This window comes from Topomyia yanbarensis, chromosome 2 (genome assembly GCF_030247195.1).
Source record: "Topomyia yanbarensis strain Yona2022 chromosome 2, ASM3024719v1, whole genome shotgun sequence".
Taxonomy (NCBI): Eukaryota; Metazoa; Arthropoda; class Insecta; order Diptera; family Culicidae; genus Topomyia; species Topomyia yanbarensis.
The window spans coordinates 282,640,793-282,666,100 of NC_080671.1; the positions used below are offsets into that span (position 1 = coordinate 282,640,793).

The window sequence follows — 25,308 nt, forward strand, 5'->3', positions numbered from 1 at the left end:
GGGGCGAAATTCTTGCAGGGCGACAGTTCCGATGAGTCACCAGTAGCTGGGGCACTTTTTCCGTCCGTCGCTATTGCCAACTGCTTTCCTTCGGTGGACTGGCTGCTTGCTAGTGCTTGAACGAATACGAATGATGAGTAAAACCGACCGACCAATATTCATATATGAACACACGAGAAAGCACTACTATCGCTCTCTCGCTCGTTTTCGTGCCATTCCTGCGCCTTTCCTTTCCGTTCGGCTACCAATACTAGCATAACCAAAACGAATATTCTGTCTTTCCATCGCCTTCAATCTAGTGGCCAGTGCTAGCAAACTTGCATGTTCAGTTTTCAATAACAACATTCAAACAATATTTTCAAAGAATGTTGCAGATTTGAAAAGAAGGAAGGAAAAGAGTCCTGCACAATCTCACGACCCAGACGCTGGAACGATAGCCTACTCTGTTGCCCTTTAGTTGGGGCGAAATTCTTGCAGGGCGACAGTTCCGATGAGTCACCAGTAGCTGGGGCACTTTTTCCGTCCGTCGCTATTGCCAACTGCTTTCCTTCGGTGGAATGGCTGCTTGCTAGTGCTTGAACGAATACGAATGATGAGAAAAACCGAACGACCAATATTCATATATGAGAAAGCACTACTATCGCTCTCTCGCTCGTTTTCGTGCCATTCCTGCGCCTTTCCTTTCCGTTCGGCTACCAATACTAGCATAACCAAAACGAATATTCTGTCTTTCCATCGCCTTCAATCTAGTGGCCAGTGCTAGCAAACTTGCATGTTCAGTTTTTCAATAACAACATTCAAACAATATTTTCAAAGAATGTTGCAGATTTGAAAAGAAGGAAGGAAAAGATTTTCACAAATTTAAATTCTTTCGTGTTATTTGTTAGCGCTGATAAAGGCTATTTAGTTTGCTACTAGCAAGGAGCTGCACAAACAAATCGATTTATGCAGTTAATCAACGGAGGCTGCCAAAAAGTTCGAATAAAAGCATGCGACTAGTGTACTTTGCACGTTCTATATTTTATCAATACTAGAGAGGATCAATAAAATAATTCAAATTGTAATAGCGACATGCAATTGTGGCAACACTGGTCATGAGATGGTGGGGGAACACGCACATTCGTTTTAGTTATGATGGTAGTAGCAGCAGAAAGGAATGGAAAAGCAGTGCACGAAAACGAGCGAGAGGATAATTTAAATTCTCTTTCTTTCTTTCCACACATCGTATTTCTTATATTGCTTTCTGAAAATTATTTGTTATACACCATAAAATGTAAATTTCAGTTTAACTCTTATTAGAACACAATTAATTGGTCCTGTAAAGAACCGTTTATTGTTTTATTGCGGGAGCATAATTCAGACGCACTCCCCGCGGACACGGTGAGCTAGAAAGCACTATTTTGCATTCTCGAACAAACCGACCAAGAAGGCATCGTTGGCTTCTCGGGGCATCATTACGACTGAGCTTTGTAAGCGTAGCTCGACTTTGCAGTCCTGCACAATCTCACGACCCAGACGCTGGAACGATAGCCTACTCTGTTGCCCTTTAGTTGGGGCGAAATTCTTGCAGGGCGACAGTTCCTGATCGGGTTGCGATGAGTCACCAGTAGCTGGGGCACTTTTTCCGCCGTCGTCATCGCCCACTGCTTTTCTTCGATGGACTGGCTGCTTGCTAGTGCTTGAACGAATACGAATGATGAGAAAAACCGACCGACAGATATTTATATAATCGCGCTAATATGCACTACTATCGCTTTCTCGCTCGTTCTCGTGCCGTGCATGAGCCTTTCCTTTTCGTCCGGCTTCTAATGGCCTAACCAAAGGAATATGCAGTCTTTCCCCCACCAAGTGCTCTCGTCAAGCAACCCAATGCGAATAACCATACGAACAAACATGTAGTGGACCTATATATAAACTTTTCATTATTTTATTGTTCGGTTGGTCTACCATAACGACGGCTCTGTGCGGGATGGGCTGAAAATTTTCACTTTTCCGAGTCGTTTTCGAAAGATTTTTCAAAACACATTTTTTTTGTTATTAGTACATGTTATACATACTTCAAATTTTAATACAGCATAGAGGAACATATTTGCAACAAATTGGCCTAAAAATCAAATCATTCTGTTAAGTATGATAAAAGTTATTAACGTTCAAAATCTGACGCGGCACCGCAGCCGATATTTTGAAACGGGACCCCTATATTGAAACCTTAAATGTATTCTACATTAAAAGGCCGATTGCACTCTGTACCGGAATGAAGGGGCGAAAAAAATCAACAGGCGTACGCTGGGAATTCTTACGGGCGGAGCCACAGGATTATCGTTGCTGTCCCTTTGTCTTGTTCCGGGATACTTAGCCTTCTCCGTTTATGACCGCCTATCACTATATTGGCCCCCTTTTTTCGCAGTGGCTTGCAAGCTTTGTTCTGGAATGACGGGGTGGAAAAAATCAACAGTCGTACACTATGGCTTCTTCCGGTCGGAACCTAGCACTATATTGGCTCTCTTTTTTTGCAGTGGCTTACAGACTTCATGTTACACGGTGAGCACTAGCCTGGTCCAAAATACCTGAAATCTCAAAATCAAAACCTTGCACCTGAAAATATGTGCATAAAGTTAGCACTACCACTTAAGAAAAAGTGAACCATGACACATGGATTAATTGTCGCTTAATTGTCGTAAATTAGTTGTGAAATCCAAAAAATTACAGTAAAGTTAGCAATACCACCCTAGAAAACTGCATTTTTCTAAAGTTCAAAAACTTTAATCACACGTAAACATTTGTCGTAATTTAGTTGTGAAGTAAAAAAAACTCGCACTTGTTACTATACCGAATTAAGTAGTGCTACAGTAAAGTTAGCACTACCACCCTAGAAAACTGCATTTTTCTAAAGTTTAAACACTTTAATCACACGTAAACATTTCTAGAGCGTTTTTTTCATTACATCATATCTAACAGAAACGTGAAACGGAGAAAATCGCGTGCAAAAATTTTCTTGTGTTAAAAGTTTATTTAACAATTAAAGCACACAGAAGGCTATTAATTGTACTATCACCTCTGCATTTACTCATTGTAGGATCGTATAAGCATATTACATGTTTTTCGCGAAGCTAATAGGGAGATAATTGATAACTATTATTTTATTATATTTTGCCGATCACTTTTCCTATTATGCTCTTATACATATGTGATCTTGGCAACACCGTTTGTAGATGACACATTTTACTATGACGTTTTGAGAGACGGGCTTGTAGTTGTGATGTATTTCCATAGGCGGCTCCAGCTGGCTGACAAAGGAGGGGCACGCCTTTCTGACAAAATATTATTTATAGATCATTTAAAAAATAAATACATTTAGAAACTTCGAATTTTAGAATAATTTCTTAAAACAGTTCATATTTCGGGATTAACGACTAGTGAATCAAACACCATCCTTGAATGAAATAACTATTTTTTATAACTCATTTATTCGACACGGCTCATTGCGGTGACTTAACGAAGCCGATGGTCTTTTATATATTTACAAAATGTAACTAAAAACAAAACCAAATGTTATTGAGTGTTCGTCGGATTTAGTACGTGCTATACTTACCATAGCTTCTTTCGCGGCGGGGACACACGTGTCTTGTCGCCTGCTGTATCATGAGGTTCATTTACTTTTCTCTTATCATTCACGTAAAGATGGGAAATCTATTCGCGAGTGGTTCAGGAGAACTGGTTCTTCAAATAGAAAGAGTGAACGGGAGTTCCTTTCCAAAGCACAGTAGTAATTATTTAATTTCCTTAGACATGAATTGGCCAGTTCGCCTAGAGCAGATCGCCAAATTCCAGGGATTAATTTTAAGGTGAACGAATGACAATGAACTGACATACCGTCTCGCAAACTGTCATGGATGCCATCCTGTGGAAATTGGAAATTGACGAATAACGACATTCAAGAAGAATAGAAAAATCCCTCTCACTCCCAATTTCTGTCATTTCATCATACACAACTGGCCAACGAATATATGTAACAGTTCGATTGGCAAACGCTCAGAGAGAGTTTTCGCTCCAAAATTATACTGCATATGTCTTCCGGTCTTTTCAGATCACACTTTCGACAATTATTCGCTATGTGCAATTAAAAATTCAACTGAACGGGAAAATGGTTCATGTGATCTAGTTCGTTTTAAAGAACTATTCTGCCCATCTCTAATCGGTAATGCCGCGTTCGTGCTCACGATCAGATTTTTTCGTTACCTTTTGCACTTACAGGTCACAAAAGCCGCGCTGGCTGTTGATGTTGGGGTGCTTGATGCTGTGTTTTCAGTTGAACAATTGCCACAAATTTGGCAACCTGATAATTGTAGTTGGATTGATTTGCCATAAATGTATTGGCAATTGGTTATGATGTATTCACCTGACTATCTTCCGCTTAAAATTTGCACATTATGTCCCGTTTAATACACAGTACTTGCACATAGAAATTAGCCATATTCAGGAAAAAGTTTCTTCAAGTATCAGGTGAAACGGATTCTACATCTCCAAATAATGACGTGTATTTTTTATTCGGTTTAAAGGGGTAAGCGTTGATAGCTCATATAACTGTACCTCTAAACTGTCATTTTCCATATACACGGGAATCTTAATTCCAATACTTTCAGCCACGTATTTTAAGCTGTTCTGCATTGGATAGGCATTTTTGGACAGGTGAAGTAAGGTGACATTCATAAGCCTAAGCTCAATTTTCACTTCTAGAAAATATTCTGAAATATGTTAATGTCATTTTTGTGTACTTTTACTCTCTGCGTTTTCCAAAAGAAATTCTTGTTTTTCATTTTCTTGAGAAAACAATTAAATTGAGTACTTATTTTGCTATCATCGAAATATCTCAACAGTTTTTTAAATATTTGCTCTCACAGTGCACTGGTAGCAGATCAGTTTAATGACAAAGAACAATTCCTTGCTCTCGATTTTGATCTTTTAGTCGTTCACAACATCAAGTTTAGTTTTCAATTTGCTATCAGATTTTACTCAAATACGCCCACAATATCAAACATAAATTCTGAATTTCCAAATAATAGTGTGTACACTGTACAGTAGGGTGGGGCAAAATGATCGTTTTTTCAGCACAGCACTTTTTTGGTTCCTTTTGGGGTCCCAAACAACTGTGCAAAATTTGGGGTCGATTGGTGTTGACCCGGCGTAGCGCATTGCGTTTGAAATTTGTATGGAGATTAGTATGGGAAAACCTACATTTTTGCATTTTTAATTCTACAGACTACAATTCTTCCTGTAGTAAGCCAACAATTAGATAGAAGTATAGTCCAGGATATGCTGAACAACTTTGCCGAAGAATGTATGGTGTTAGAGTGTCTCTAAGCCAAGTTATAGCTGTTCAAAGTTCAATATATCGAATTAAATGCCAAAAATCATTTTTATTGCCAACACTGCGGGTGTACCAATGGAATTTCATATAGAATTCCAAAATAACATTATATATTTTAGATTTACCACATTGGTATGTTTGGATGAATTATTCAAAAACCTTAGCTCAATTTCATGAGCGTAGGTAGTTTAGCAATAAGGCGTAGTGAGCGGTGAGGGGGGGGGGGTCTTTAATATGTAGAAATTCGAACTGAAATGTTTTTGAGTTGGAATGTTCAGATGAATTATTTCAAAACATTTACACATTGTCCTACTCATAATAGTAACGATGAAATAAAACATACTGTATCCCTTTGCCTTGACTTATATCAATAGAAGTTATGTTACAGACTGAATCAACTGATGTCCAGTTGATATGTCAGAGGATTGCATTGAATATATTTCAGTTTAATACGCACTATGATTTGATGGGATGCTCATTTCTATGCTGTTCGATCACGAGACGTGAAGCTAATTTCTGGATTTCAACATGAAATCCACCAGATCCCCACATCAATTTTGCTTCAGGTGATCGAACAGCATCGAAATGAGCATCCCATCAAATCATAGTGCGTATTAAACTGAAATATATTCAATGCAATCCTCTGACATATCAACTGGACATCAGTTGATTCAGTCTGTAACATAACTTCTATTGATAAAAGTCAAGGCAAAGGGATGCAGTATGTTTTATTTCATCGTTACTATTATGAGTAGGACAATGTGTAAATGTTTTGAAATAATTCATCTGAACATTCCAACTCAAAAACATTTCAGTTCGAATTTCTACATATTAAAGACCCCCCCCCCCCCCTCACCGCTCACTACGCCCTATTGCTAAACTACCTACGCTCATGAAATTGAGCTAAGGTTTTTGAATAATTCATCCAAACATACCAATGTGGTAAATCTAAAATATATAATGTTATTTTGGAATTCTATATGAAATTCCATTGGTACACCCGCAGTGTTGGCAATAAAAATGATTTTTGGCATTTAATTCGATGTATTGAACTTTGAACAGCTATAACTTGGCTTAGAGACACTCTAACACCATACATTCTTCGGCAAAGTTGTTCAGCATATCCTGGACTATACTTCTATCTAATTGTTGGCTTACTACAGGAAGAATTGTAGTCTGTAGAATTAAAAATGCAAAAATGTAGGTTTTCCCATACTAATCTCCATACAAATTTCAAACGCAATGCGCTACGCCGGGTCAACACCAATTGACCCCAAATTTTGCACAGTTGTTTGGGACCCCAAAAGGAACCAAAAAGTGCTGTGCTCGGTTGATGTGGCTATGATTACGTTTTTCCATATAACAACGCCTCACCCTACTGTACAGTTATGTTACTATATTGCTTCCGTAGATGAATCCTGATATATTGTTTAACTAATAAAAAGGGACAAGACCAATCTATCATTTTGGCAAACAAATTCGAGTCACTTTAAATTATTAGCCTTGGAATTCCATTGATTTTGGGCAGATTCCTCGTTCAACGGAATGCAGATACGCGAGAAATTAGAATTTTTGTGCTCATCTCGGAAAGCTTTTAAAAGCTTTTTATTGTTTGTTTACACTTTTGCTTGGTTATTTATTTCACAGTTTTAAACCAACATGGTACCGAGTTATTCCTCATCTAGGAAAAGAAAACAAAAATAACTGTGAATAGTTGCTCGAAAAACCTTCAGTGTCGACTCGGGAACTTAGATTATCCTGAAAGTACTGTGGCTCGAGTGATTAGAAGTACAAGGAAACCACTACTGCCATCCATGGTTGTCAACTGTGGTTGAAGGTCATTCGGAAAATCAAACCTGATCTCAATAGCTTGAATTATGGTTTGGCGAAAAAATCGACGATGAAGTCTATGGAAATTTCAAACAAATCGGGGTTTAAACAAGGCTCCTACTCACTGCAAGGTTCCTAGGAGATGCAATTTTGTTTTCGTGGGTAAGTTCACGAAAAAAAAGATTTGGCGAGGGATCGGTACCTTTAGCAAGAAAACCGGCTATATTGTGACGGATTAGATTGAATTTGGAAATAGTTAAAAGGGAGTGCTCCAATAAACGGGTTTTACGCTTCATTAATTTTCATGATGGTCCAGTCATAGTCATAGTCAGCTGCCATAACAGCAAGGACGTGCTACCAGTCCCGTGCGCCGGAATTATCAAGGGATGGTAGGGTTTTGATATTTTTACGTTTCTTATAAAAGAAAGATACGAAAGACCTACGGCTCCGTGAAGCTAACGCCTTGAGCCGTGCCAATTAAACGAATTAAAAAAAGAAAGGTACAGAAATTCTTCAACTCTAAAGATTATTCCCGAGCCGTGGAGGGTCGAGTCTTGCGTACCAATCGATTCAGCTCCACAAATTGAGCCAACAAACATCGCTGCCTGCTAGCTTGTGGTAGTATCGAATTTTTACTGTAGTAGTTTGTAGTAGTTCAGCCTGCCAACTTAACCTAAACCTCTTGTTTACCCTAATCCGCATCCCTCGGATCCATCGTTAGGTGTTACTTCAGGATGGATTGCGCTCCTGCTCTTTTTATTTTATCGTTCATTGCTACTTTTTCTAATTCTTCTTGGTGCGACTCGTGCATATTTATATGCTAGCTGTCGCTGAGAATTCCTCGGCGGCGGTATTTCTCTCGATATCGATGCCCATTTTCGTGAGCCATATAGCTCTCAACAACTGCGACGGAGATATCATCGGCAGTGAAATTTCTCTTGACAACGGTAACCCGATCTTCTACGACTTCATGTGGCTCGTTCGTGTTTTTCCTTATCTCCCGTTGCTAGTTCGCTGACCGAACTTTGCTGTGTCTACTCACAACTATTGATATTATCGCATCTTGTCTAAACAGAAACCGATTCGGAGATGCCGATCAGTTTGACTTACATACCTTTCCAGTCACCCTGGTAATATTTTTTCCTTGATTTCTTCAACGGCTTGTTTCTAGAGTGTATAAACTCAAATGACATTTTATGATTCAAACGGCTCGCAGTATTGTTTACTGTTAAGACATTTTTAAAGGTAATTATTCTAAATCCTCGTAGGATGGGTCTGAGCCCCCGAAACCTTTCCAGTGCGCACGGGTTGCGTGCTACAATTGTTCAAAAGCATAGGAGTCATTTCATCTCAAACTAGCGAAATCCGCAAAATTGTTACTCCAATAGAAAAATCTTGAGCGATAATGAAATTCGATCTGAAGATTAAAGGAGCAGTCACCAGCGACATCGGACAGATGGAGAATTGATGGAGTCGGTTAGCCGAGGCAGTGACTAAAAGAAGGTGTGCACTAACTGATGTCATTGAAAAATGCATGCATATATTTAAGACACAGATTAGTTGTTTCAGTTATTCCCTTGAGATAAGCTCTAATTATTTATGTTCCAACCTTAGATAGTTTATTGGTAAAGTGTAAAAAATACACGAATTTGAAAAAGTCCCATGCCTAAATGATCTAGCCTTTTATGCGTAGCATTAGGTAATGATAACACGGTGCTACAAAATAAAAAAAATGAATGTACTTTTCAAGTGATCAAGTGTTGAGTGTGCCATTTAACTCCCGTTATTACTGGATAGATTTATGAAGGCGATGGCCTTTTGATTCTCGTCAAGTTTTAGCTCTACTTTAAATATATAAAATAGAAATAATTTTTTCAAAAGTTCCGAATTTATCGGTAACTACTTATTATTCTCCATATTTTCGATGCCGGTATTACTGGTACCATAATCCTAATACTTTACTTATTGCTTGCACAAATTCAAAATTGCTTTTGTTACCAAATTTAATTAATTAGCTTTTACTTGGTTTAATAAAGTATAACAAAAGAATGATCGCCTTGTTGATCACTTTTAGAATTTTAACAAATTGAAGTAGGGAAATACAAATATCTTTTTACCAAAATAGCTTCCGGTCGAATAGGGGGGGGGGGGGGGGCACGCGCCCCTCCCTGGAGCCGCCAGTGTGTATTTCATGTGCTGTATTGCAACCAAGAGTGTAGATATGAGGTTTGGCATTGAAAAAAGATGCTAACTACAGTCGACTTGGAAAAACATCACAACGCAAAACATCACATCTACAAAATATTAGCAAAACTTTGGTATACTATATATGACATTTTGATTAGAGATTAAATTAACATAAAAAGAGTTATTTTTCTCTGTTATTTGTGGACGAGACAATGCTTGGCTTTTATTTGGCATAATTAACTCAGTTTGTTTACATTTGTTAGATATGACATTTTGAATAAACGGTATAGATTTGTCGTAAATTAATTGTGAAGTAAAAAAATGTCGCGCTTGTTTTTTTTAATTTGTTATAGTGTAGTAGTTGTTGTTGTTTATTGACACTTGACATCGAAGCTGGTGCATTCGTGTCTAAAGGAAAATTATTCAGATATAAATTCAAAGTACGTTACATTGCATTCTAACATCTTTTAAACACATTCGTTTCTTTGAGGAAGTTTAACATACTCGTCTCGTTGTCATTGTTGTTGCATAGCGCTGCTCTTAAACTCGTTGGGTCGATATCGTGCTTTATTCTGGCTTCGTCGAATTTCTTGCAGTGGAGTGTATGCCGGACGTCTACAGTGACTCCGTAGCAATCGCATACTGGTGGGGATGCCTTCGTCAGCAGGAACTGGTGTGTTAATCGGATATGCCCTGTTCGCAGCCTGGTAAGTGCTCGTTAATCAGCGGAGCTCTCGCGTGGACGCTGACCACCGACGGTACCATTGATTTCGGATAGCTAATTTGATGTGCTTGACGGCGTCTGCCCCCGGAACAGATATAGCTAAAGGAGTAATATTCCTCGCTTCTCCTGTGAGTCTGTCAGCCCCCTCGTTACCACGGATGCCAGCGTGACCTGGAATCCAGCAAAGCTTGATTGACTAATTTCGTAGCCGTTTTTACGATTTCCTGGATCCACGGGTGCTGGGATGTGCCGGCTTCGATTGCCGATAAACAGCTGACCGAATCGGACATTATCACTAAGTCGCTAACCGTTTTAAATGTTGTTAGCGCTGTTTTTATTGCGAATGCCTCTGCCAAGAAGACACAGCATTGCTGTGGAAGGCCAACTGACTATTGTGGAAGGCCAACTGACTGTTGGAAGTGTTCTCGAAATACTCCCGCGCCTACTGCGGTATCGTCTTTTGAGCCATCAGTGTAGACGATTGTTGAACAGCTGAGACGATTTATCAGGAGATTTTGAACAACTGGATGAACAATTCCCGAGGGGTCTCCAGCTTTTACGCGCTTCTTGGTGTCCCAAAGGATCTGGAGCGTGCGATCGTACCACTTTCGATCAGATAGTCGCGTTCGGGTGTAGATGTTTGGGAGAGGCGTTCCAACTATTTCTGTCAGACGTTCGGAAGCTCGGCGAACCAGGGGAAGGTCAGCATTATCCCTACTGTTTCCCAACATTCTGATGACTAATTGGGCTACAGTTTAGAGAATGAGGAGATCTAACGGTAGAGTACCTGCATCGGCCATAACGGCTATGATCGGACTAGTGACGTATGCTCCAGATGCATATCTGATCATCTTGTTGTATGCAGGTGCCAGGGTTTTGATGACAGCATCTCCACCTCTACTAACGAGGCCGATGCCATACAAAAATCGCGAAGTAATAATTGCGGATCCAATTTGCAGTAAAGAGGAGCGTTGACTACGGGATAGCTTGGCACCGATGATCTTCACACACTAAATTTTGATTACCGAATATCAGCAAAATTTTGCTGAATTTTGCCTTGCTTGCAAAATATATTTCGCTGAAATTACAGCAATTAATAAAAATCAGTGAAACAAAAATTGCAAAGCGTATCTCTTAGCAAATCCAGTTTTGCTGGAAAGTTTCAGCAAAATATTTTGCAGAAACAAAATACTAAAAATTGGTGTGCAGGATGCGAAGCCTAGATTTGCTTGCCTTCTTCGTCAATTTGCAGTGCGCTATGAAGTTGAGTGATTGATCGAGATTGACACCGAGAGTTTTCAGGGGTGTTTCTGTTGGTATAGCAACTCGATCTGTCGTGATTGCTTGACTGGGTGCACGGTGGATATTAGGGCTGCAATAGAAGATGCTGGATTTCGTTGCAGATATCGTAAATCGTTACTTTGTTTTCATCACCGCTAGCAAATTTGGTATGGACGGTCATCGATTTTTTTCGGTGAAAATTAATTTTTAGAATAGATTAGAATTATCGAAGAGGTTGGCTAGGAGGCGTCTCGAAAATCTCAATTGAAAAGGTATTCTTTTCATTTCTTTTTAATTCGGACACTTGTGATATTTCATAAGTGTACCACTCGGAGGTTCGCTTGAGAGTGAATTTTATTTTCATTAAACCTAAGCTATGGGCTGGGTCGCTTCAGTGGCTACGTGACCTTTTTTGCTTTCCTAAGCAATATGCGTTCACCGCCCGGGTAGAGTGCTCGCGCATATTGCTGATCCTATGTTTTTCTAAGCGATATGCAATATGCATTCGTCGCCAGAGTGGCGTGATGGCGCATATCGCTGATCTTTCACTTTACGGTTTATATTACCGTCTATGCTCCTATTTTGGGTCCGTTGCCACTACACAATATCATCGTCTGAATAACCCATGGTTTCGTTGGTGGTAGTGGCAGCGGTCTTTTTTAGTGGTGTGCTCAACTTCTCCGCTGAGGTTGTCGTGGATTTGCTTGTGCGGTCTTCCTTGTCTTGAATCCTTGTTTATCGCTGGTGAGTTGTTCCTGGATCTGCTTCATCTGATGGATGTACGCCATCATTTGTTCGATTTTCGCGTCCTTGCGTTTGGTCTCCGTCAGTAGTTTTACAATCTGCTCATCCTTCCTCTTCATTGTTAGCTCTAACTCTTTCAACTTGCTAAGGATCTCATTCGGTTGTGTTGTGACCTGAGCATAGCTGCCTTTAGTCAGATGTTCAGCTCGTTTTCGTGCTTCCGGGAATGTTAGATTGTCGCGGACTTTTATTTTTATGACCTTTATGGTCTTAGAGAAAGTCAAGATTAGCACTGGCATATTCACTCTTTTCTCGGCTTCATTTCGTGTAATTCGCTGTACACGAATCACTCCCTGGCTTATAATTTCTTGTAAAAATTCCTGCTCTTCCATATGAATCAGATCGTAGCAGGAAATTACGCATCTGCTTACGTTCAGATTCGGATGGGCTTCAACCACTACTTCAGTGTCGTCAATGAGCTGGTTCATTTTCCGCAACTTAGCAACATGGGCAGGGTTCCGAACTCGAAGGGTGTACCGTGTCTCTCGAGCAACGGTATTCGCACCTTCAATTGTACCTCCAGCTACAACCTCAACTGATTTGCCAATAATGAACGGGTTTCTTGGCAAAGGTACACCGTCTTTACCTGTCAGCTGCAGGAACGCAAATTCGACGAATTTGTTCGTCGGATCCATGTACTCCAGCAACCTTCTTTTACTTCACCCTCCCTGGTCACCGCTACTAGCGGCCGCCATCTTGAGTCACACCACCAGACGTTGGAACTGCTATGTGGCACAGTCACCCGATACCAACTCCAAGTGGACAAAAAAGGTGAAGAAAATAAAAGATCTTACCTTATTTGGCCCTTCAACGTCGACTTTTTCGAAGGGTTCCCACAATTTTTGGACACACTGTAGGTGCGCAGTGATGAATCTGCTCGCTTACTTGCTTCTACAAAGCCTCTAAATATCAAAACGAGCAAGAAAAACGCACTTTGCCGGTTTTGATTTTTTGCCGCTTTTGGAACGCACTGTACCGTACAAATATTGGTACACACTGTACTGGTATTTCAAATACCACCAAGTCCAACGTTAAAAAATAATAATTTTCAAAAACTTTTCACATTTTTTACGACTCGAAAGATATCCACCAGCACACCGTCACACTCCACAGCGAGTGAACGAAAAAACGACCCGGCAAACACACGGGTAGGCACAGCGATGGCTGCATATTTACTTATAACACCGCGTGGGCATTTTTTCCGTCGTTTCTGAACCTATTCTCACCAATCTTTCATTGTTCACCACTGGAGAAGCACTTCGTTCGTGTTTTCGTCGAGAAATGAAAACTGAAAAAGCACTGTATTTAGATTACGAATGCGTGATACCGTGCGGCACGGTGTTTCCAACACAGATGATCGGAACAAGAAACGTTGGTCGCTGGTGGCAACTATCAAATCTGGTCTCTTAGCAACGTGAATGGACGGACCCTCGATCTAGCTTTCGTTAACGACACGGACGTGTTTGAACTGATTGTGCCTACGACATCTATAGAGACAGAAATATTGTCAATAAATATATTGACAAGAATGCCAATCCATCAATCCCATTTAAATTCTACAGAATCAATATTTTCAAGATGACCTTACACCATCAATATATTGATCAATAAATTATTTATTTTCAATATTCCTGCTCGTGTAGGGTCCGCTTAAATAAGAACCTATGCCTGACGCAAATAGTTAAACGTGAGAAAGCTGAGTACTTGAATGAACTTACCCTCCCGGCAAGAGGAAACTCATGCCTTCACGTAAACAAATTCATGACGAAATAAACATCCTCAAAACTGAAAAGTTACGTCTCTCTTGCATCGAATCTGCGCTGTCCGATGACACTCTTCATGAATACACTTGCACGTTGAACTGGTATACGACGAATGCTTCATTATCGTTAGTTTATAATGAGAATGAGGCGTTCTGCTTCACGCCTTACTACATGGGATGAAGAAAACATTTTTTACCAGTTTGACTGGTGAAAATACGGAAACGAAAAGCGTTCGTCATATAGGTACTTATCATTTACGTACAAGAGAAGAATTTAGGCGCGTACACGAAGTGGTAGAAGCTTTGCACCTTCGGCATTGGTGGCATTAACCGACGCTTAGCCAAACCGTTTAAGAACTTTTCGGGTGCCACATTTACACTTGCCTCCCCGCTGAGTGCAAAGGCCATCGTGCGCTCTCCATCACGCTTTTCGATCCGAAATCTTGCATAGGGCGATTGTAGAAAATATAATTAATAAAGGAACCCGGGGCTATTAAGAACGTGCGGCGGTTCAGACCTCGTCGATTTCTCAGAAAATGGTAAGATTTTTTGACTGTCGTAGATGTTCGTGGAAGCTTCATTCAGCAAAAAAATGAAACACGTACTTACTAAAAAAAACAGTAGACTGAAATTTATCTGTAAAAATAATGTATCACATTATTTTTTACAGATAAATTTCATTCTACTGTTTTTTTTTAGTAAGTACGTGTTTCATTTTTTTGCTATGCTCAAAACAAAAATTATAATGGCAAAATCGTGATTAAAGTAACATATAAATGTGAAAAAATAACAAGTGTTATGGAAAGCTCAAGGCTCCGAATTTTAAGAATTTTGATTTTTGTTTGGGTGAAATGGCAGATATTTTCAAAACGCTCACCACTTTTATGCGCAATGAGCGTACGAAGCGTCAGCGGCTCGCGTCGGGGCACACGATTGCCACGCCACCGTAAAGATAATACATGATGCGCAAATAGTGATATATTTTTTACTCGATTAACCCAAATAATCAATTCATTTCTGAAATAATCGAAAAATCAATAATCGATTAGAAGCTGTCGGTATAATCGAGTAAATCGATTAGTTGATATCAATTAATCGACAACATAATGCATGCTAACACTAAACATGAAAACCGCTGAACAAAAAATGCAAGCGACTCAAATCATGTTGGCCGATTAATCGAATCAATTATTCAAGGTCTCGAAAATTACTCGATTAACGAATAATCGATTATTTGCAAAAATCAGACATCACTAATGGGATTTTCGATTGATTGACATCGGTGTAGTGGATTGCACTGGTTTTGCACTTTCTAGCAGAAGTGTCAATGGAACATACCCAGTTTTCTGCACTTCTGCTAGAAAGTGCAAAAACGGTGCAGTTTCAGTGCACTCCACTACATCGGTGTCGAAAACCCCATAAGTGTTCTGCTTGTGCTCCATATCGATGGTTTTGATTTCTCGCGTCGCATTCGAAGGATTTTCACAAAGTTAGTTTTCGTGTTTCCTTAATATGTTATACATACCTCGAAATACTAATCCTGAAGATCTGCAAGGGACGTCATTCCTATCGATTTAACTGCCTTGTCAAATTAGCAAAACGTCTCATGAGAGGAAAGAACAAGCTGCACCGTAACGATACTTGTACTGGTCATCCTAATTCATGAATGAACGTTGTCTTATCGAGTCCTGGATGCAGCTTGGGTCAGTGCAATATTATACAACTTAGGTTGTATTCACATATCTACATAAAATTGTCCTTTAAGGACAATTCAGAAGATACATCAACTTCCGTCAACGTCAACGGAACGTCACCGTTCCGTCAGGATAAGTTATGTACGATTCACACGATACATCAGGCTTCCGTTACCGGTGCGGAATTTCAAGATTAGTTACATGCAGTTAAATGGAAGCATTCAGACACAACATCAACGGCACAAAACGTTTTGACGTACGGCACGTGGGAACCGGCACAAGAGAAAAGTATTAAACTTATTCTGACGGAACGGTGACGTTCCGTTCACGTTGACGGAAGCTGATGTATCGTCTGAATCGTCCTTTACATGCAGTCAAATGGAGGCATTCACATACAACATCAACGGCACGAAACGTTTTGACGTACGGCACAAGTGAACGAGCAACATAGAAACGTATTTACCTTATTCTGATGGAAAGGTGACGTTCTGTTGACGTTGACGGAAGCTGATGTATGGTCTGAAACCAGCCCCCTGTCAAGAATGGCGTCTCTGTACAGCATCACTGCCATGAAAATCAAAACAATAATTTTAGATCGAATCATTGAAAGCTGTATTTGGTTACTAAGAGCTGATTTTCTGAATGATATGGTACCTAATCATCCCGCAAGATGCAAAACGTCGTTTGGAACGCTTCAATATTGTGCATAGCGCCGAGCAAAATTCTTTGTCTTTCTTCCCCATATATGTAGGTCGCTGTCAAACTCCATATGTTAGTATAGGGTTGCCAGGAGGCTGTCTGAAACGTCATTTAACCAGAAATATTTCTTCAGGGATATTGTAATACAGCGAAAACTAGAAAAACTCTAGAAAGAGAACTGCGGAGACTCCATTTTGGATCGATTGTATTCGCGTTTAGCTGTCAAAAAACGAATCCAATCGAACATTGCCTATCCTTATAACATTGGACGTGTCGTCATACAGAGCCGGGGCATACGTTGCCAAAAATGCTGTTTTTCTCTCCGCAGTTCTCTTACTAGAGTTTTTCGTTTTTATCAGCCCCCAATTTTGTCAGCTTTTCGACCCGATCTTGCCAGCCAGTCACGGTTATGAGGCTATGTCTACTGAATAATGTTAAATATTTTAATATCTTCGGATTATTTAAGGAAATAAATAAATATGTGTTGTCGTTGCCCCCAATTTGTCAACCAAAAATACACCAAAGGGACTGATAAAAACGGGTCTTCGGTGTATACATTAGCTTCCGGTTGGAAACTAAGGGCGCTTGAGAACCACGCTGCGACTCTGCCAGAACCATACCAGTACATCTCTGCACCAGTTTTATTATTCATTCGTAATGGTCCGATCAGCATGGTGCGTGAAACTGAAACGATTGAACAAATTTCTAACTTAGGCACATCGCCGGCGCATTTTGTTTGTTTTTGATTACTTGCGGTTACATATGCGAGTGCGTGTGGACTCTGGACGTCACGTATTTGGATATGGGTTAATAATCGCATTGCTAGCGCCGCATTCAGACACATGTCGCACTTTTCACATCTCCGGCGCATTTTGTTTGTTTTTGATTACTGCGGTTACATATACGAGTGCGTGTGGACTCTGGACGTCGCGTATTTGGATATGGGTTAATAATCGCATTGCTAGCGACGCATTTAGACACATGTCGCACTTTTTCTAATTTAGGATCAACTGTTTTATTTTTGGGCATAGACAATTCATTCGGCGTTACGTCTCGTTGTTTTAGTGGTTCAAGTTTTCACACTATTTAAATATAAGCAATACGCATGGTTGCAATGTTCATTTTGACGTGATTGGGACATTTATCATGTGATATTCCTGCTATATGCACGAAATGAAAAGCTGGTAATATAGTACCGAATGGCCTTGTAAAAGGTTAAATAAAGATACGTTGTAATGTAACTTTGTCTGCTAAACGATTGAATTCATAATTTAATTGAAGGTTTTGTGTTGTTTTTTTATACTTGCAGGTTTGAGCACTGCATCATTAAATGCTGTGATACAAAAGGTTAATTCATTAGAACTATTGCTCGACAAAAACGATGTTGAGTTGCAGGAAATATTGGCGAACAATATTAATGCTCGAGGGGATGAACATCGTCGTTTGGCTCGAGCAATGAGCAATCTAAAACGTTGCCGCGATCAATTGCATTCCAATGAACTGAAAGAGCCTATGGATTTGTATTGGGATTCTTGGGATCGCCACCCATTACATCACCGTGCGTCACCTAGGATCAGTCGTTCTCAGCCACGTGTCGGCAATGTATTCGTGCAAACCATCTATCGAAATAATGGAGTCGTTCAAAGTCCAATAGAAATCGCTCCTCCAGCAGCGGTCTCGTCAGACGTTTTATCAGAACGGTTACTTCATTCACAACATGAGGAAGGTTCCACGTGTACGTTAACTCCATCCCCATCACCTCCCAATTCACCAACGAACCTTATGTTAGTAAAGCAAATAAAGAAAGGATTTCCTACCACTCCACCACCAAAAAAGAAGCATCAAACACATATGCGACCAGCTGTGACACAACAACCACCGTTGCATCAACAGCAGATATTACAGAATAACAACTGTGTCAATGGTGTTAATCCAAATGCTAACAGCGACCAGTTCGTGTTACTGACAAAATCCAAATCACACGAGTCACAGCTTTTGTCGAATCAACCGCTACAGCTAACGGAATCGGTCGTCAATGTGAGTCAGCAAAATATGGCGCATTCCAACAATATCATATCGAGCCTACAATCACAGACAAATATTGGCAATGGTAGTGTTGCAATGCCTGGAGTACGCACGCGTCTTTATACTGAACCAACGCCGGATCAACAACATTCCAACGATCCCACAGAAAACACCATATCCTTATTCCACAACTTATCCATTCCACCAAAGTCACCTTGCACACCCATAATAACAAGAGGAATGGGTCATATGATACAGCATCGTTTCACCAAGAAGTTCAAGGTTACTAAAAGCACTTGCGATTTATGCAATAAACAAATGTTTTTCGGATTCAAATGTACAGAATGTAAATATCGCTGCCATAAGGATTGTAAACCAAATGTTCCGCCTTCTTGTGGGTTACCGCAAGAGTTTTTAGACGAATTTAAGAAAAGCTTGCAATCCGACACATTATTGCCGAATGTGTCGCCGAATCTTGGCAGTCGAGGAATGTATGCTAGAGATCGGAATCGTGTTCCTATTCATGGAATTCACGGAGGTCCGGATAGTAGCTCTGCTGGGTCTAGCTGCACTAGTTCTTCCCCCTCCAGTCCCGCGTTGCTTTCTTTGCCACCTCAAACTCCAGCGGCCTCTAAATATTCGCAATTCAACTTTCCCGAAGTATCCAGTGGACACATCCCCAATCACGTAACGGATCGAGATGGAATATTGATCGAAACACATCCCATTATTAATAACGTTGGAGCGACTGGGGTTGATCCTTCTAGCTATGTCCAAAAAAATCCAAAATTACAGCTATCACAGCTGCAGGATACTCACCAAAGCAATGAGAGCGATAAAACTGGCTCTACCAGCGCAGCAAGCACAGATTCTTCATCTGAGCGCACACCGATTCGTCTGGATTCAACAGAGGAAAGAGAAAGCGACAACTGGCCAAGACAGAACAGCCTTTCATTGAAGGAGTGGGATATTCCTTACGATGATTTAAAGTTACTTGAGAAAATAGGTAATGGTCGATTCGGGACGGTTCATCGTGCACTCTGGCATGGTGATGTAGCGGTTAAACTGTTTAAAGAAGATTATGTAGCGGACGAGCGAACCCTTGAAGCATTTAAGTTAGAAGTGGCCACATTTAAAAAGACTCGTCATGAAAATGTTGTGCTGTTCATGGGCGCATGCATGAAGCCTCCCAGATTAGCTATTGTAACATCACTCTGCAAAGGCAATACCCTGTTTACACACATTCACATACGCAAAGATAAATTCAATCTAAATCGTACAACAATTGTCGCGCAGCAAATTTCGCAGGGCATGGGATATTTACATGCGCGAGGTATTGTCCATAAAGATTTAAGAACGAAAAACATTTTTCTTGAAAATGGAAAAGTCATAATAGCTGATTTTGGTCTTTTCAGTGCCACCAAACTATTGTATTGTGATTTAGGATTAGGTATCCCAAGTGGTTGGTTGTGCTATTTGGCCCCAGAGCTAATGCGCAAACTTACCTCTTATCGTCCTGTTGGAGGAGATTTACCTTTCTCGAAGGCATCGGATATTTTTGCTTTCGGAACTGTTTGGTATGAATTGCTCTGTGGTGAATTTCCATTCAAATCTCAACCATCCGAATCGGTTATATGGCAAGTAGGTCGAGGAATGAAGCAGACACTGGCAAATCTTCAAGCTTCACGAGATGTGAAAGACATTTTAATGGTCTGCTGGACCTATCAATCAGATGATAGACCTGACTTTGCGAAACTGCTGGGACTACTGGAACGATTACCTAAAAAACGACTGGCTCGCTCTCCTTCCCATCCAGTACAATTATCCCGTTCAGCCGAGTCAGTGTTTTAAAACAATAAATTGAGCTCTTTTCATAATTATTAAGCTACGGATACTTCAAAATAATACAGAAATACATTTTTGATCTATCTGTTTACCGATCATGGAGGAAAAAGTACTTTAAACTTCAGTTAGGAATAGTTTGTATTAAGAATGAAACTTGTACAATATCATGAAATATAACGAAGAAACCAAATGTCCTCAAATATCAAAAAATATTGAAAAAGGGGGGTGGCGCAAACTGGTTAGACTTAACAAAAAAAATGCTGAGTACCAAGTTGCCAGTAAAAACTTAATCTGTACTCTCTATATAAGACGCTTATACGGAGAATATATTGAATACATTTAACGTATGGATATAAATATGAAATGTGGTTAAAAACAAAAATCGTGCAGGATATTTGATAGTAGGATTATTTTTCTCCGTATTTGATTTTTATTGTAAGTTATTATTTGCCAAGTATGATAAAATAAACAAATGCAAAGATAATGATTTGTTTTTTGGGTTGACTGAATCTTCAAATCCTTCTTGATGGTTGGAGTTGACCAATCCTATAATTTCCTTATCTCAAGACATCTAACGTTTTTGCATAATAGACAAATGGAGAAATGGAAGAAATTCAGTGAAAGGTTTGTATTTATTTCATATAGATTTAAGGATAAAAGAGTGCGAATAATCCTAAACATAGAATCATATACGATTATATGATTCCATGTATATATAACATGCGTTGTTTACCTTAAAAATATCTCACTAACTGATCTACTTCATATTTCAAGTCTTCCGGATACAGTAACTTTAATATTGTCAAGTTTCCGCAGCTGGTAGTACCTCAAATGCCGGCTTGGAAACGAACGCGATTTAGATTTTTCACGAGATTGATTGGACGTAGTAGACGATTCATAGTACATCAAATACAAGAGCTCGTGAACTGCCTTTTCCTACGTTGAATGAAAACACGTTTTCACGAACCTGTATGATTCTTGGATCGAAGACAGGATTCCAGACAAATGATACAGTAACACGACTATTGCCACACATCTAAAGCAACGTGCGGACAATATCAATGAAATGATCGTTGTGTTCCGGCCGTATTCTCCAAATAGATAACTTACTCTACCAGCATCGCATGAAACTGACAACAGAGGGTTACTGCAGCGAATTTACATGTCAGTGAGCGGATTTCAACAACCTCAGAGGAGTTCGTCGTGTGGATGTCGCATCATGTCCATCTAATATCACTTGCGATACACCCACACCACGTTTGTTCTTGATAATGCCAGGCATTTACTTATTCTAAAGTTTTCGAAATATTGCAAAACTATAACTTTCTACTTAGGGACCATTCATAAATTACGTAACGCTAGAAGTGGGGCGAGGGGGTACGACAAGTTTTGACATAGAAGGAGGGGGAGTTAGCTAGATCGTTACGCCACATGTTTTCACAGAAGAAAAATGGGTGGGTAATGTCAAAGACATAACCGGAGTGAAGTAGAATACACTTTAGGCTGTTAATGCGAATGCTACAATTTTGACTATATTCTGATAGGTTATATTCAGCCCCGTGAAAACTGTTTGTTGCCTGAAGCTGGCACCAAATGTCAGTAGCGCTAGCTACGTTTCAAATGTTTAAGGTCTATTCACATGAACTGTACAACACTGTTTGAAAGTGGGAATCAAAATAAGTAACACGATATGAGAAAACACGATTTTTCTTGCATTGCTTATTCTTCATAAAATCCGAGCACTTTTATCGCCTGAGTTCCAGTTACACACATCAAAATGAAGTTAGTTTGCATTCGACAAGTTTCAGGTCGTGTTAACAATATTGGCTCCTAGCATTGTGAACGTTGCTTAAAGTGCGTTCGCTGTCATTTTTGGCAACTATCCGAGCCAGGAAGCCAGCTTATGTTGGCTTCACTCATTTTTCAAAGAAACGTCAAAACATTCACCCTCTTGGTTATATTAAAACCAGCAATTTGGTTATTTCTAATGGAAATACCGAAATATCGGTACACGTACATCGAAACCTAAAATATTCCAACATATTTATCCTCATATGGTAACCCTGAAAAGAGCATTAAATGAGAGTGAATCAATTCATTTCGTAACAGTAGAGAATCGTATATACTTGTATTGTTATTTCGCTATTTCCATTAGAACTACCGAAATAACTTATTTTAATAAAACCTTTCAGAAATTTGTAAAAATTGCATGAAATTGTTAATACGAATTAACAACGTAAAATGTATGCTACTACATTTCGGTAATGTCGTTGACATTACCTACTCATCTTTCTAATCTAAAACAGAACGATTGTTTTGAAAACCTAATAATTGCATAACCTAAGATGATTTAAAGCTACACTTTTGGGTAATCTCAACAGAAAACAAAATTACGTGTTAGTCCAACGAGCTTTCTGTCCCGTTGTTGTTGTGAATCAATTTGAACAAAATTTTGAACATTTTTCAAAGCGTTATGATTGCGATTACAGGGGGAAATTTTGGTTGAATGAATATCATTCAAATTAAATTCTCCCAATTAATGTTCTATCGCTAAACTATGATCATATTTCCTTAGGAGGCGCGTTTTACCCCATGTTTTCATAAATAATAATATGCTCGAACCTTAATCAAGCAGGTATCTTAGAGTGGAGTTTTCACAATAATGGATCTTTTCATTTGTGTGGCCGCGATATTCGCAAGCAAAATAAGTAAAAAGCACATTGCGTCATTTAGCCGCACACAAAATAAGCCGGGCTTAATGTGGATACAATTAATCTGTTTTACGGATCGTTATTTAACTGAGTTTATAACATGATGATACGTAAAACTTTTTCTCAGTTTGCTCCGAGGCCGAATATTTTAAATTTCCCCTGGTAGTGTAAAAATGCTCTATTAACTCGTAAATAAACTTTCCGAATTAACTCGTATCAAATCATCAACAGAAAATCATATCAGTATCCAATAAGTCAACACCATCTCCTTTACACAACGAAACAACCAGTACGCATTACGACTAGAAAAACTCTAGAAAGAGAACTGCGGAGACTCCATTTTGGATCGATTGTATTCGCGTTTAGCTGTCAAAAAACGAATCCAATCGAACATTGCCTATCCTTATCAATGTCGTATATACAGGTCTGGCAAAGATGGCACATTGGTATTCGTAAGATGAATCTTACATGAGTGGTGTGAGTGATCACAGTATAAATCGACTTGCTTTCGTCATACCGGTCGTTCCGCTCCCATTGAATCGTGTGACCGCTATGACGTCGACCCGTTGTGCTTCTGGATTGTTTACATATTTTTGGTTGCCAACACTAGCAAACCGTGTGTTCTGCCACACCTATATATACCTCATTGTATCCTTATAACATTGGACGTGTTGCCATACAGAGCCGGGGCATACGTTGCCAAAAATGCTGTTTTTCTCTCCGCAGTTCTCTTACTAGAGTTTTTCTAATTATGACTTGCCAGAGGAAACAAACACACAGATAAATTCACCACGGTGCACACTGGAACGCGCGCCGTGGTGAATTTATTTGTACAAGCACCTGACGCCACATTTAATTTAAACAAGAGAGCGCGGTTCTCTCACCAAACCACCCCATCGCCAATCCATTCATTCAGCTCTGAAAAAAAATTAAGGGTTGTGTACAAGATACGACCACGATGACATTAAGAATGCAGCCAATTTTATGAGCAAGCTATATTATCCGTGGCCAAATTAAAACCCCTTAATGCCATCGACTGTTTCAGAACTACACACAGGTATGCTATTCTTCACTATAGGTAGGGTAAAGTGCCTATTTTCACCACATTAAGCAGGGTGCCTCACTAACTTATTAATTTCTTGGCCTACAATCAATGGAATGCGTTAAAATTGACATCAACAGCTTTGCTTCGTTGTTAGTAACCAATATAATAACACAAAAGCGCTGAAAACAGTGAAATTCTCGTGTTTGAGCTCAACGAAAACTAATCGAAAGCCCCTATTGTTGCGCTACCATTTGACTAAATGCGTTGAACAAAGATGGCAGACACTGCTCTAACCAACGGCTTCAAATGGGTAGGGTGATAATAGAAACATGGCGAAAATGGGCTCATCACCCCAATTGTAAAATTTTTAAATTAAAATCGATAACCTGTAGTGTGACAAATTGAAGTTTAAAAAAAGTTATATTCAAATCCCCGAAATGGGAACATAAATTAATGATGCTCACAAACAAAACCTTACATCTATCTTTAAATGTTTGCAAGCACGAAAAATAACTGGTCATAAATCAAATTATTCGTAAACGAAGAAAGTATAACATATGTATCTTTATATATTCGGTGGTGGTGTTAATTAACATGATCACTGAAATGTTCTATATTTGGGGTCCTAAAGGGAATCATTCAAATTAACTGTTTTGTATGTGGGGTCCTGAAAAGGACCATTGGTGGAATCCTGAAAAGTACTATTTGTGGGATACACAAATCTATTTATTTCGTCAATCAAGTGTAGACTACATTATACAAATATTAATTGCTTATATACTATTCTGTATACTATTTCTATGTACTATGATGCCGTAAAGAGTTAAAAAACTGTTTTAAGCTTGTTCGGGACATGGTAAGGTCAATACTTTCACAATGCTCGTTATACACAGCCATCATCTGGTTTAGTGGTCCGAATTTAGCATAGTCTGTACGGTGATGACCTATCGCGAACAAATTTCTATTGCGTAATTGACGAGTAGGAGCATATAAATTTAATTTTGACAATATGTAAGATGAGTCAATACGCTGCATGACGATATCGTTTAGAAACGAGATCATAGCATAGTCCCGACGTTCTTTCAATGTTTGAATATCTATCAACATACAACGTGCTTCATAAGATGGAAGAGGGAATACTGTCCATCTTAACTTGCGTAATGCATATAATAGAAACTGTTTTTGGATTGACTCAATTCTCACTTCGTGTTTTTTATGAATGGTGACCAAACAATACTACAATATTCTAAAATAGATCGAACATATGCTACGTAAAGAGTTTTAATTGTGTAAGGATCTTGAAAGTGATATCCGAAGCGTTTTATAAAATTAA

At 39.4% G+C, this 25,308-nt stretch overlaps 1 protein-coding gene across 3 annotated transcripts in view; it reads left to right on the plus strand.

The window, feature by feature from the left end:
- The window catches only part of LOC131678575 (kinase suppressor of Ras 2), a 328,515-nt gene extending 307,833 nt beyond the window's left edge, over nt 1–20,682 (plus strand). For 2 of the 3 annotated variants that reach the window (XM_058958797.1, XM_058958795.1), the window contains one exon: nt 17,659–20,682. In XM_058958797.1, coding sequence (XP_058814780.1) covers nt 17,805–20,225 — 2,421 coding nt within the window. In that variant the 5' untranslated portion in view covers nt 17,659–17,804 and the 3' untranslated portion in view covers nt 20,226–20,682. Of the gene's footprint in view, nt 1–17,630 lie in introns of all 3 variants that reach the window. The other variant, XM_058958796.1, reaches the window with a different exon arrangement.
- Nucleotides 20,683–25,308: the final 4,626 nt, after the last annotated feature.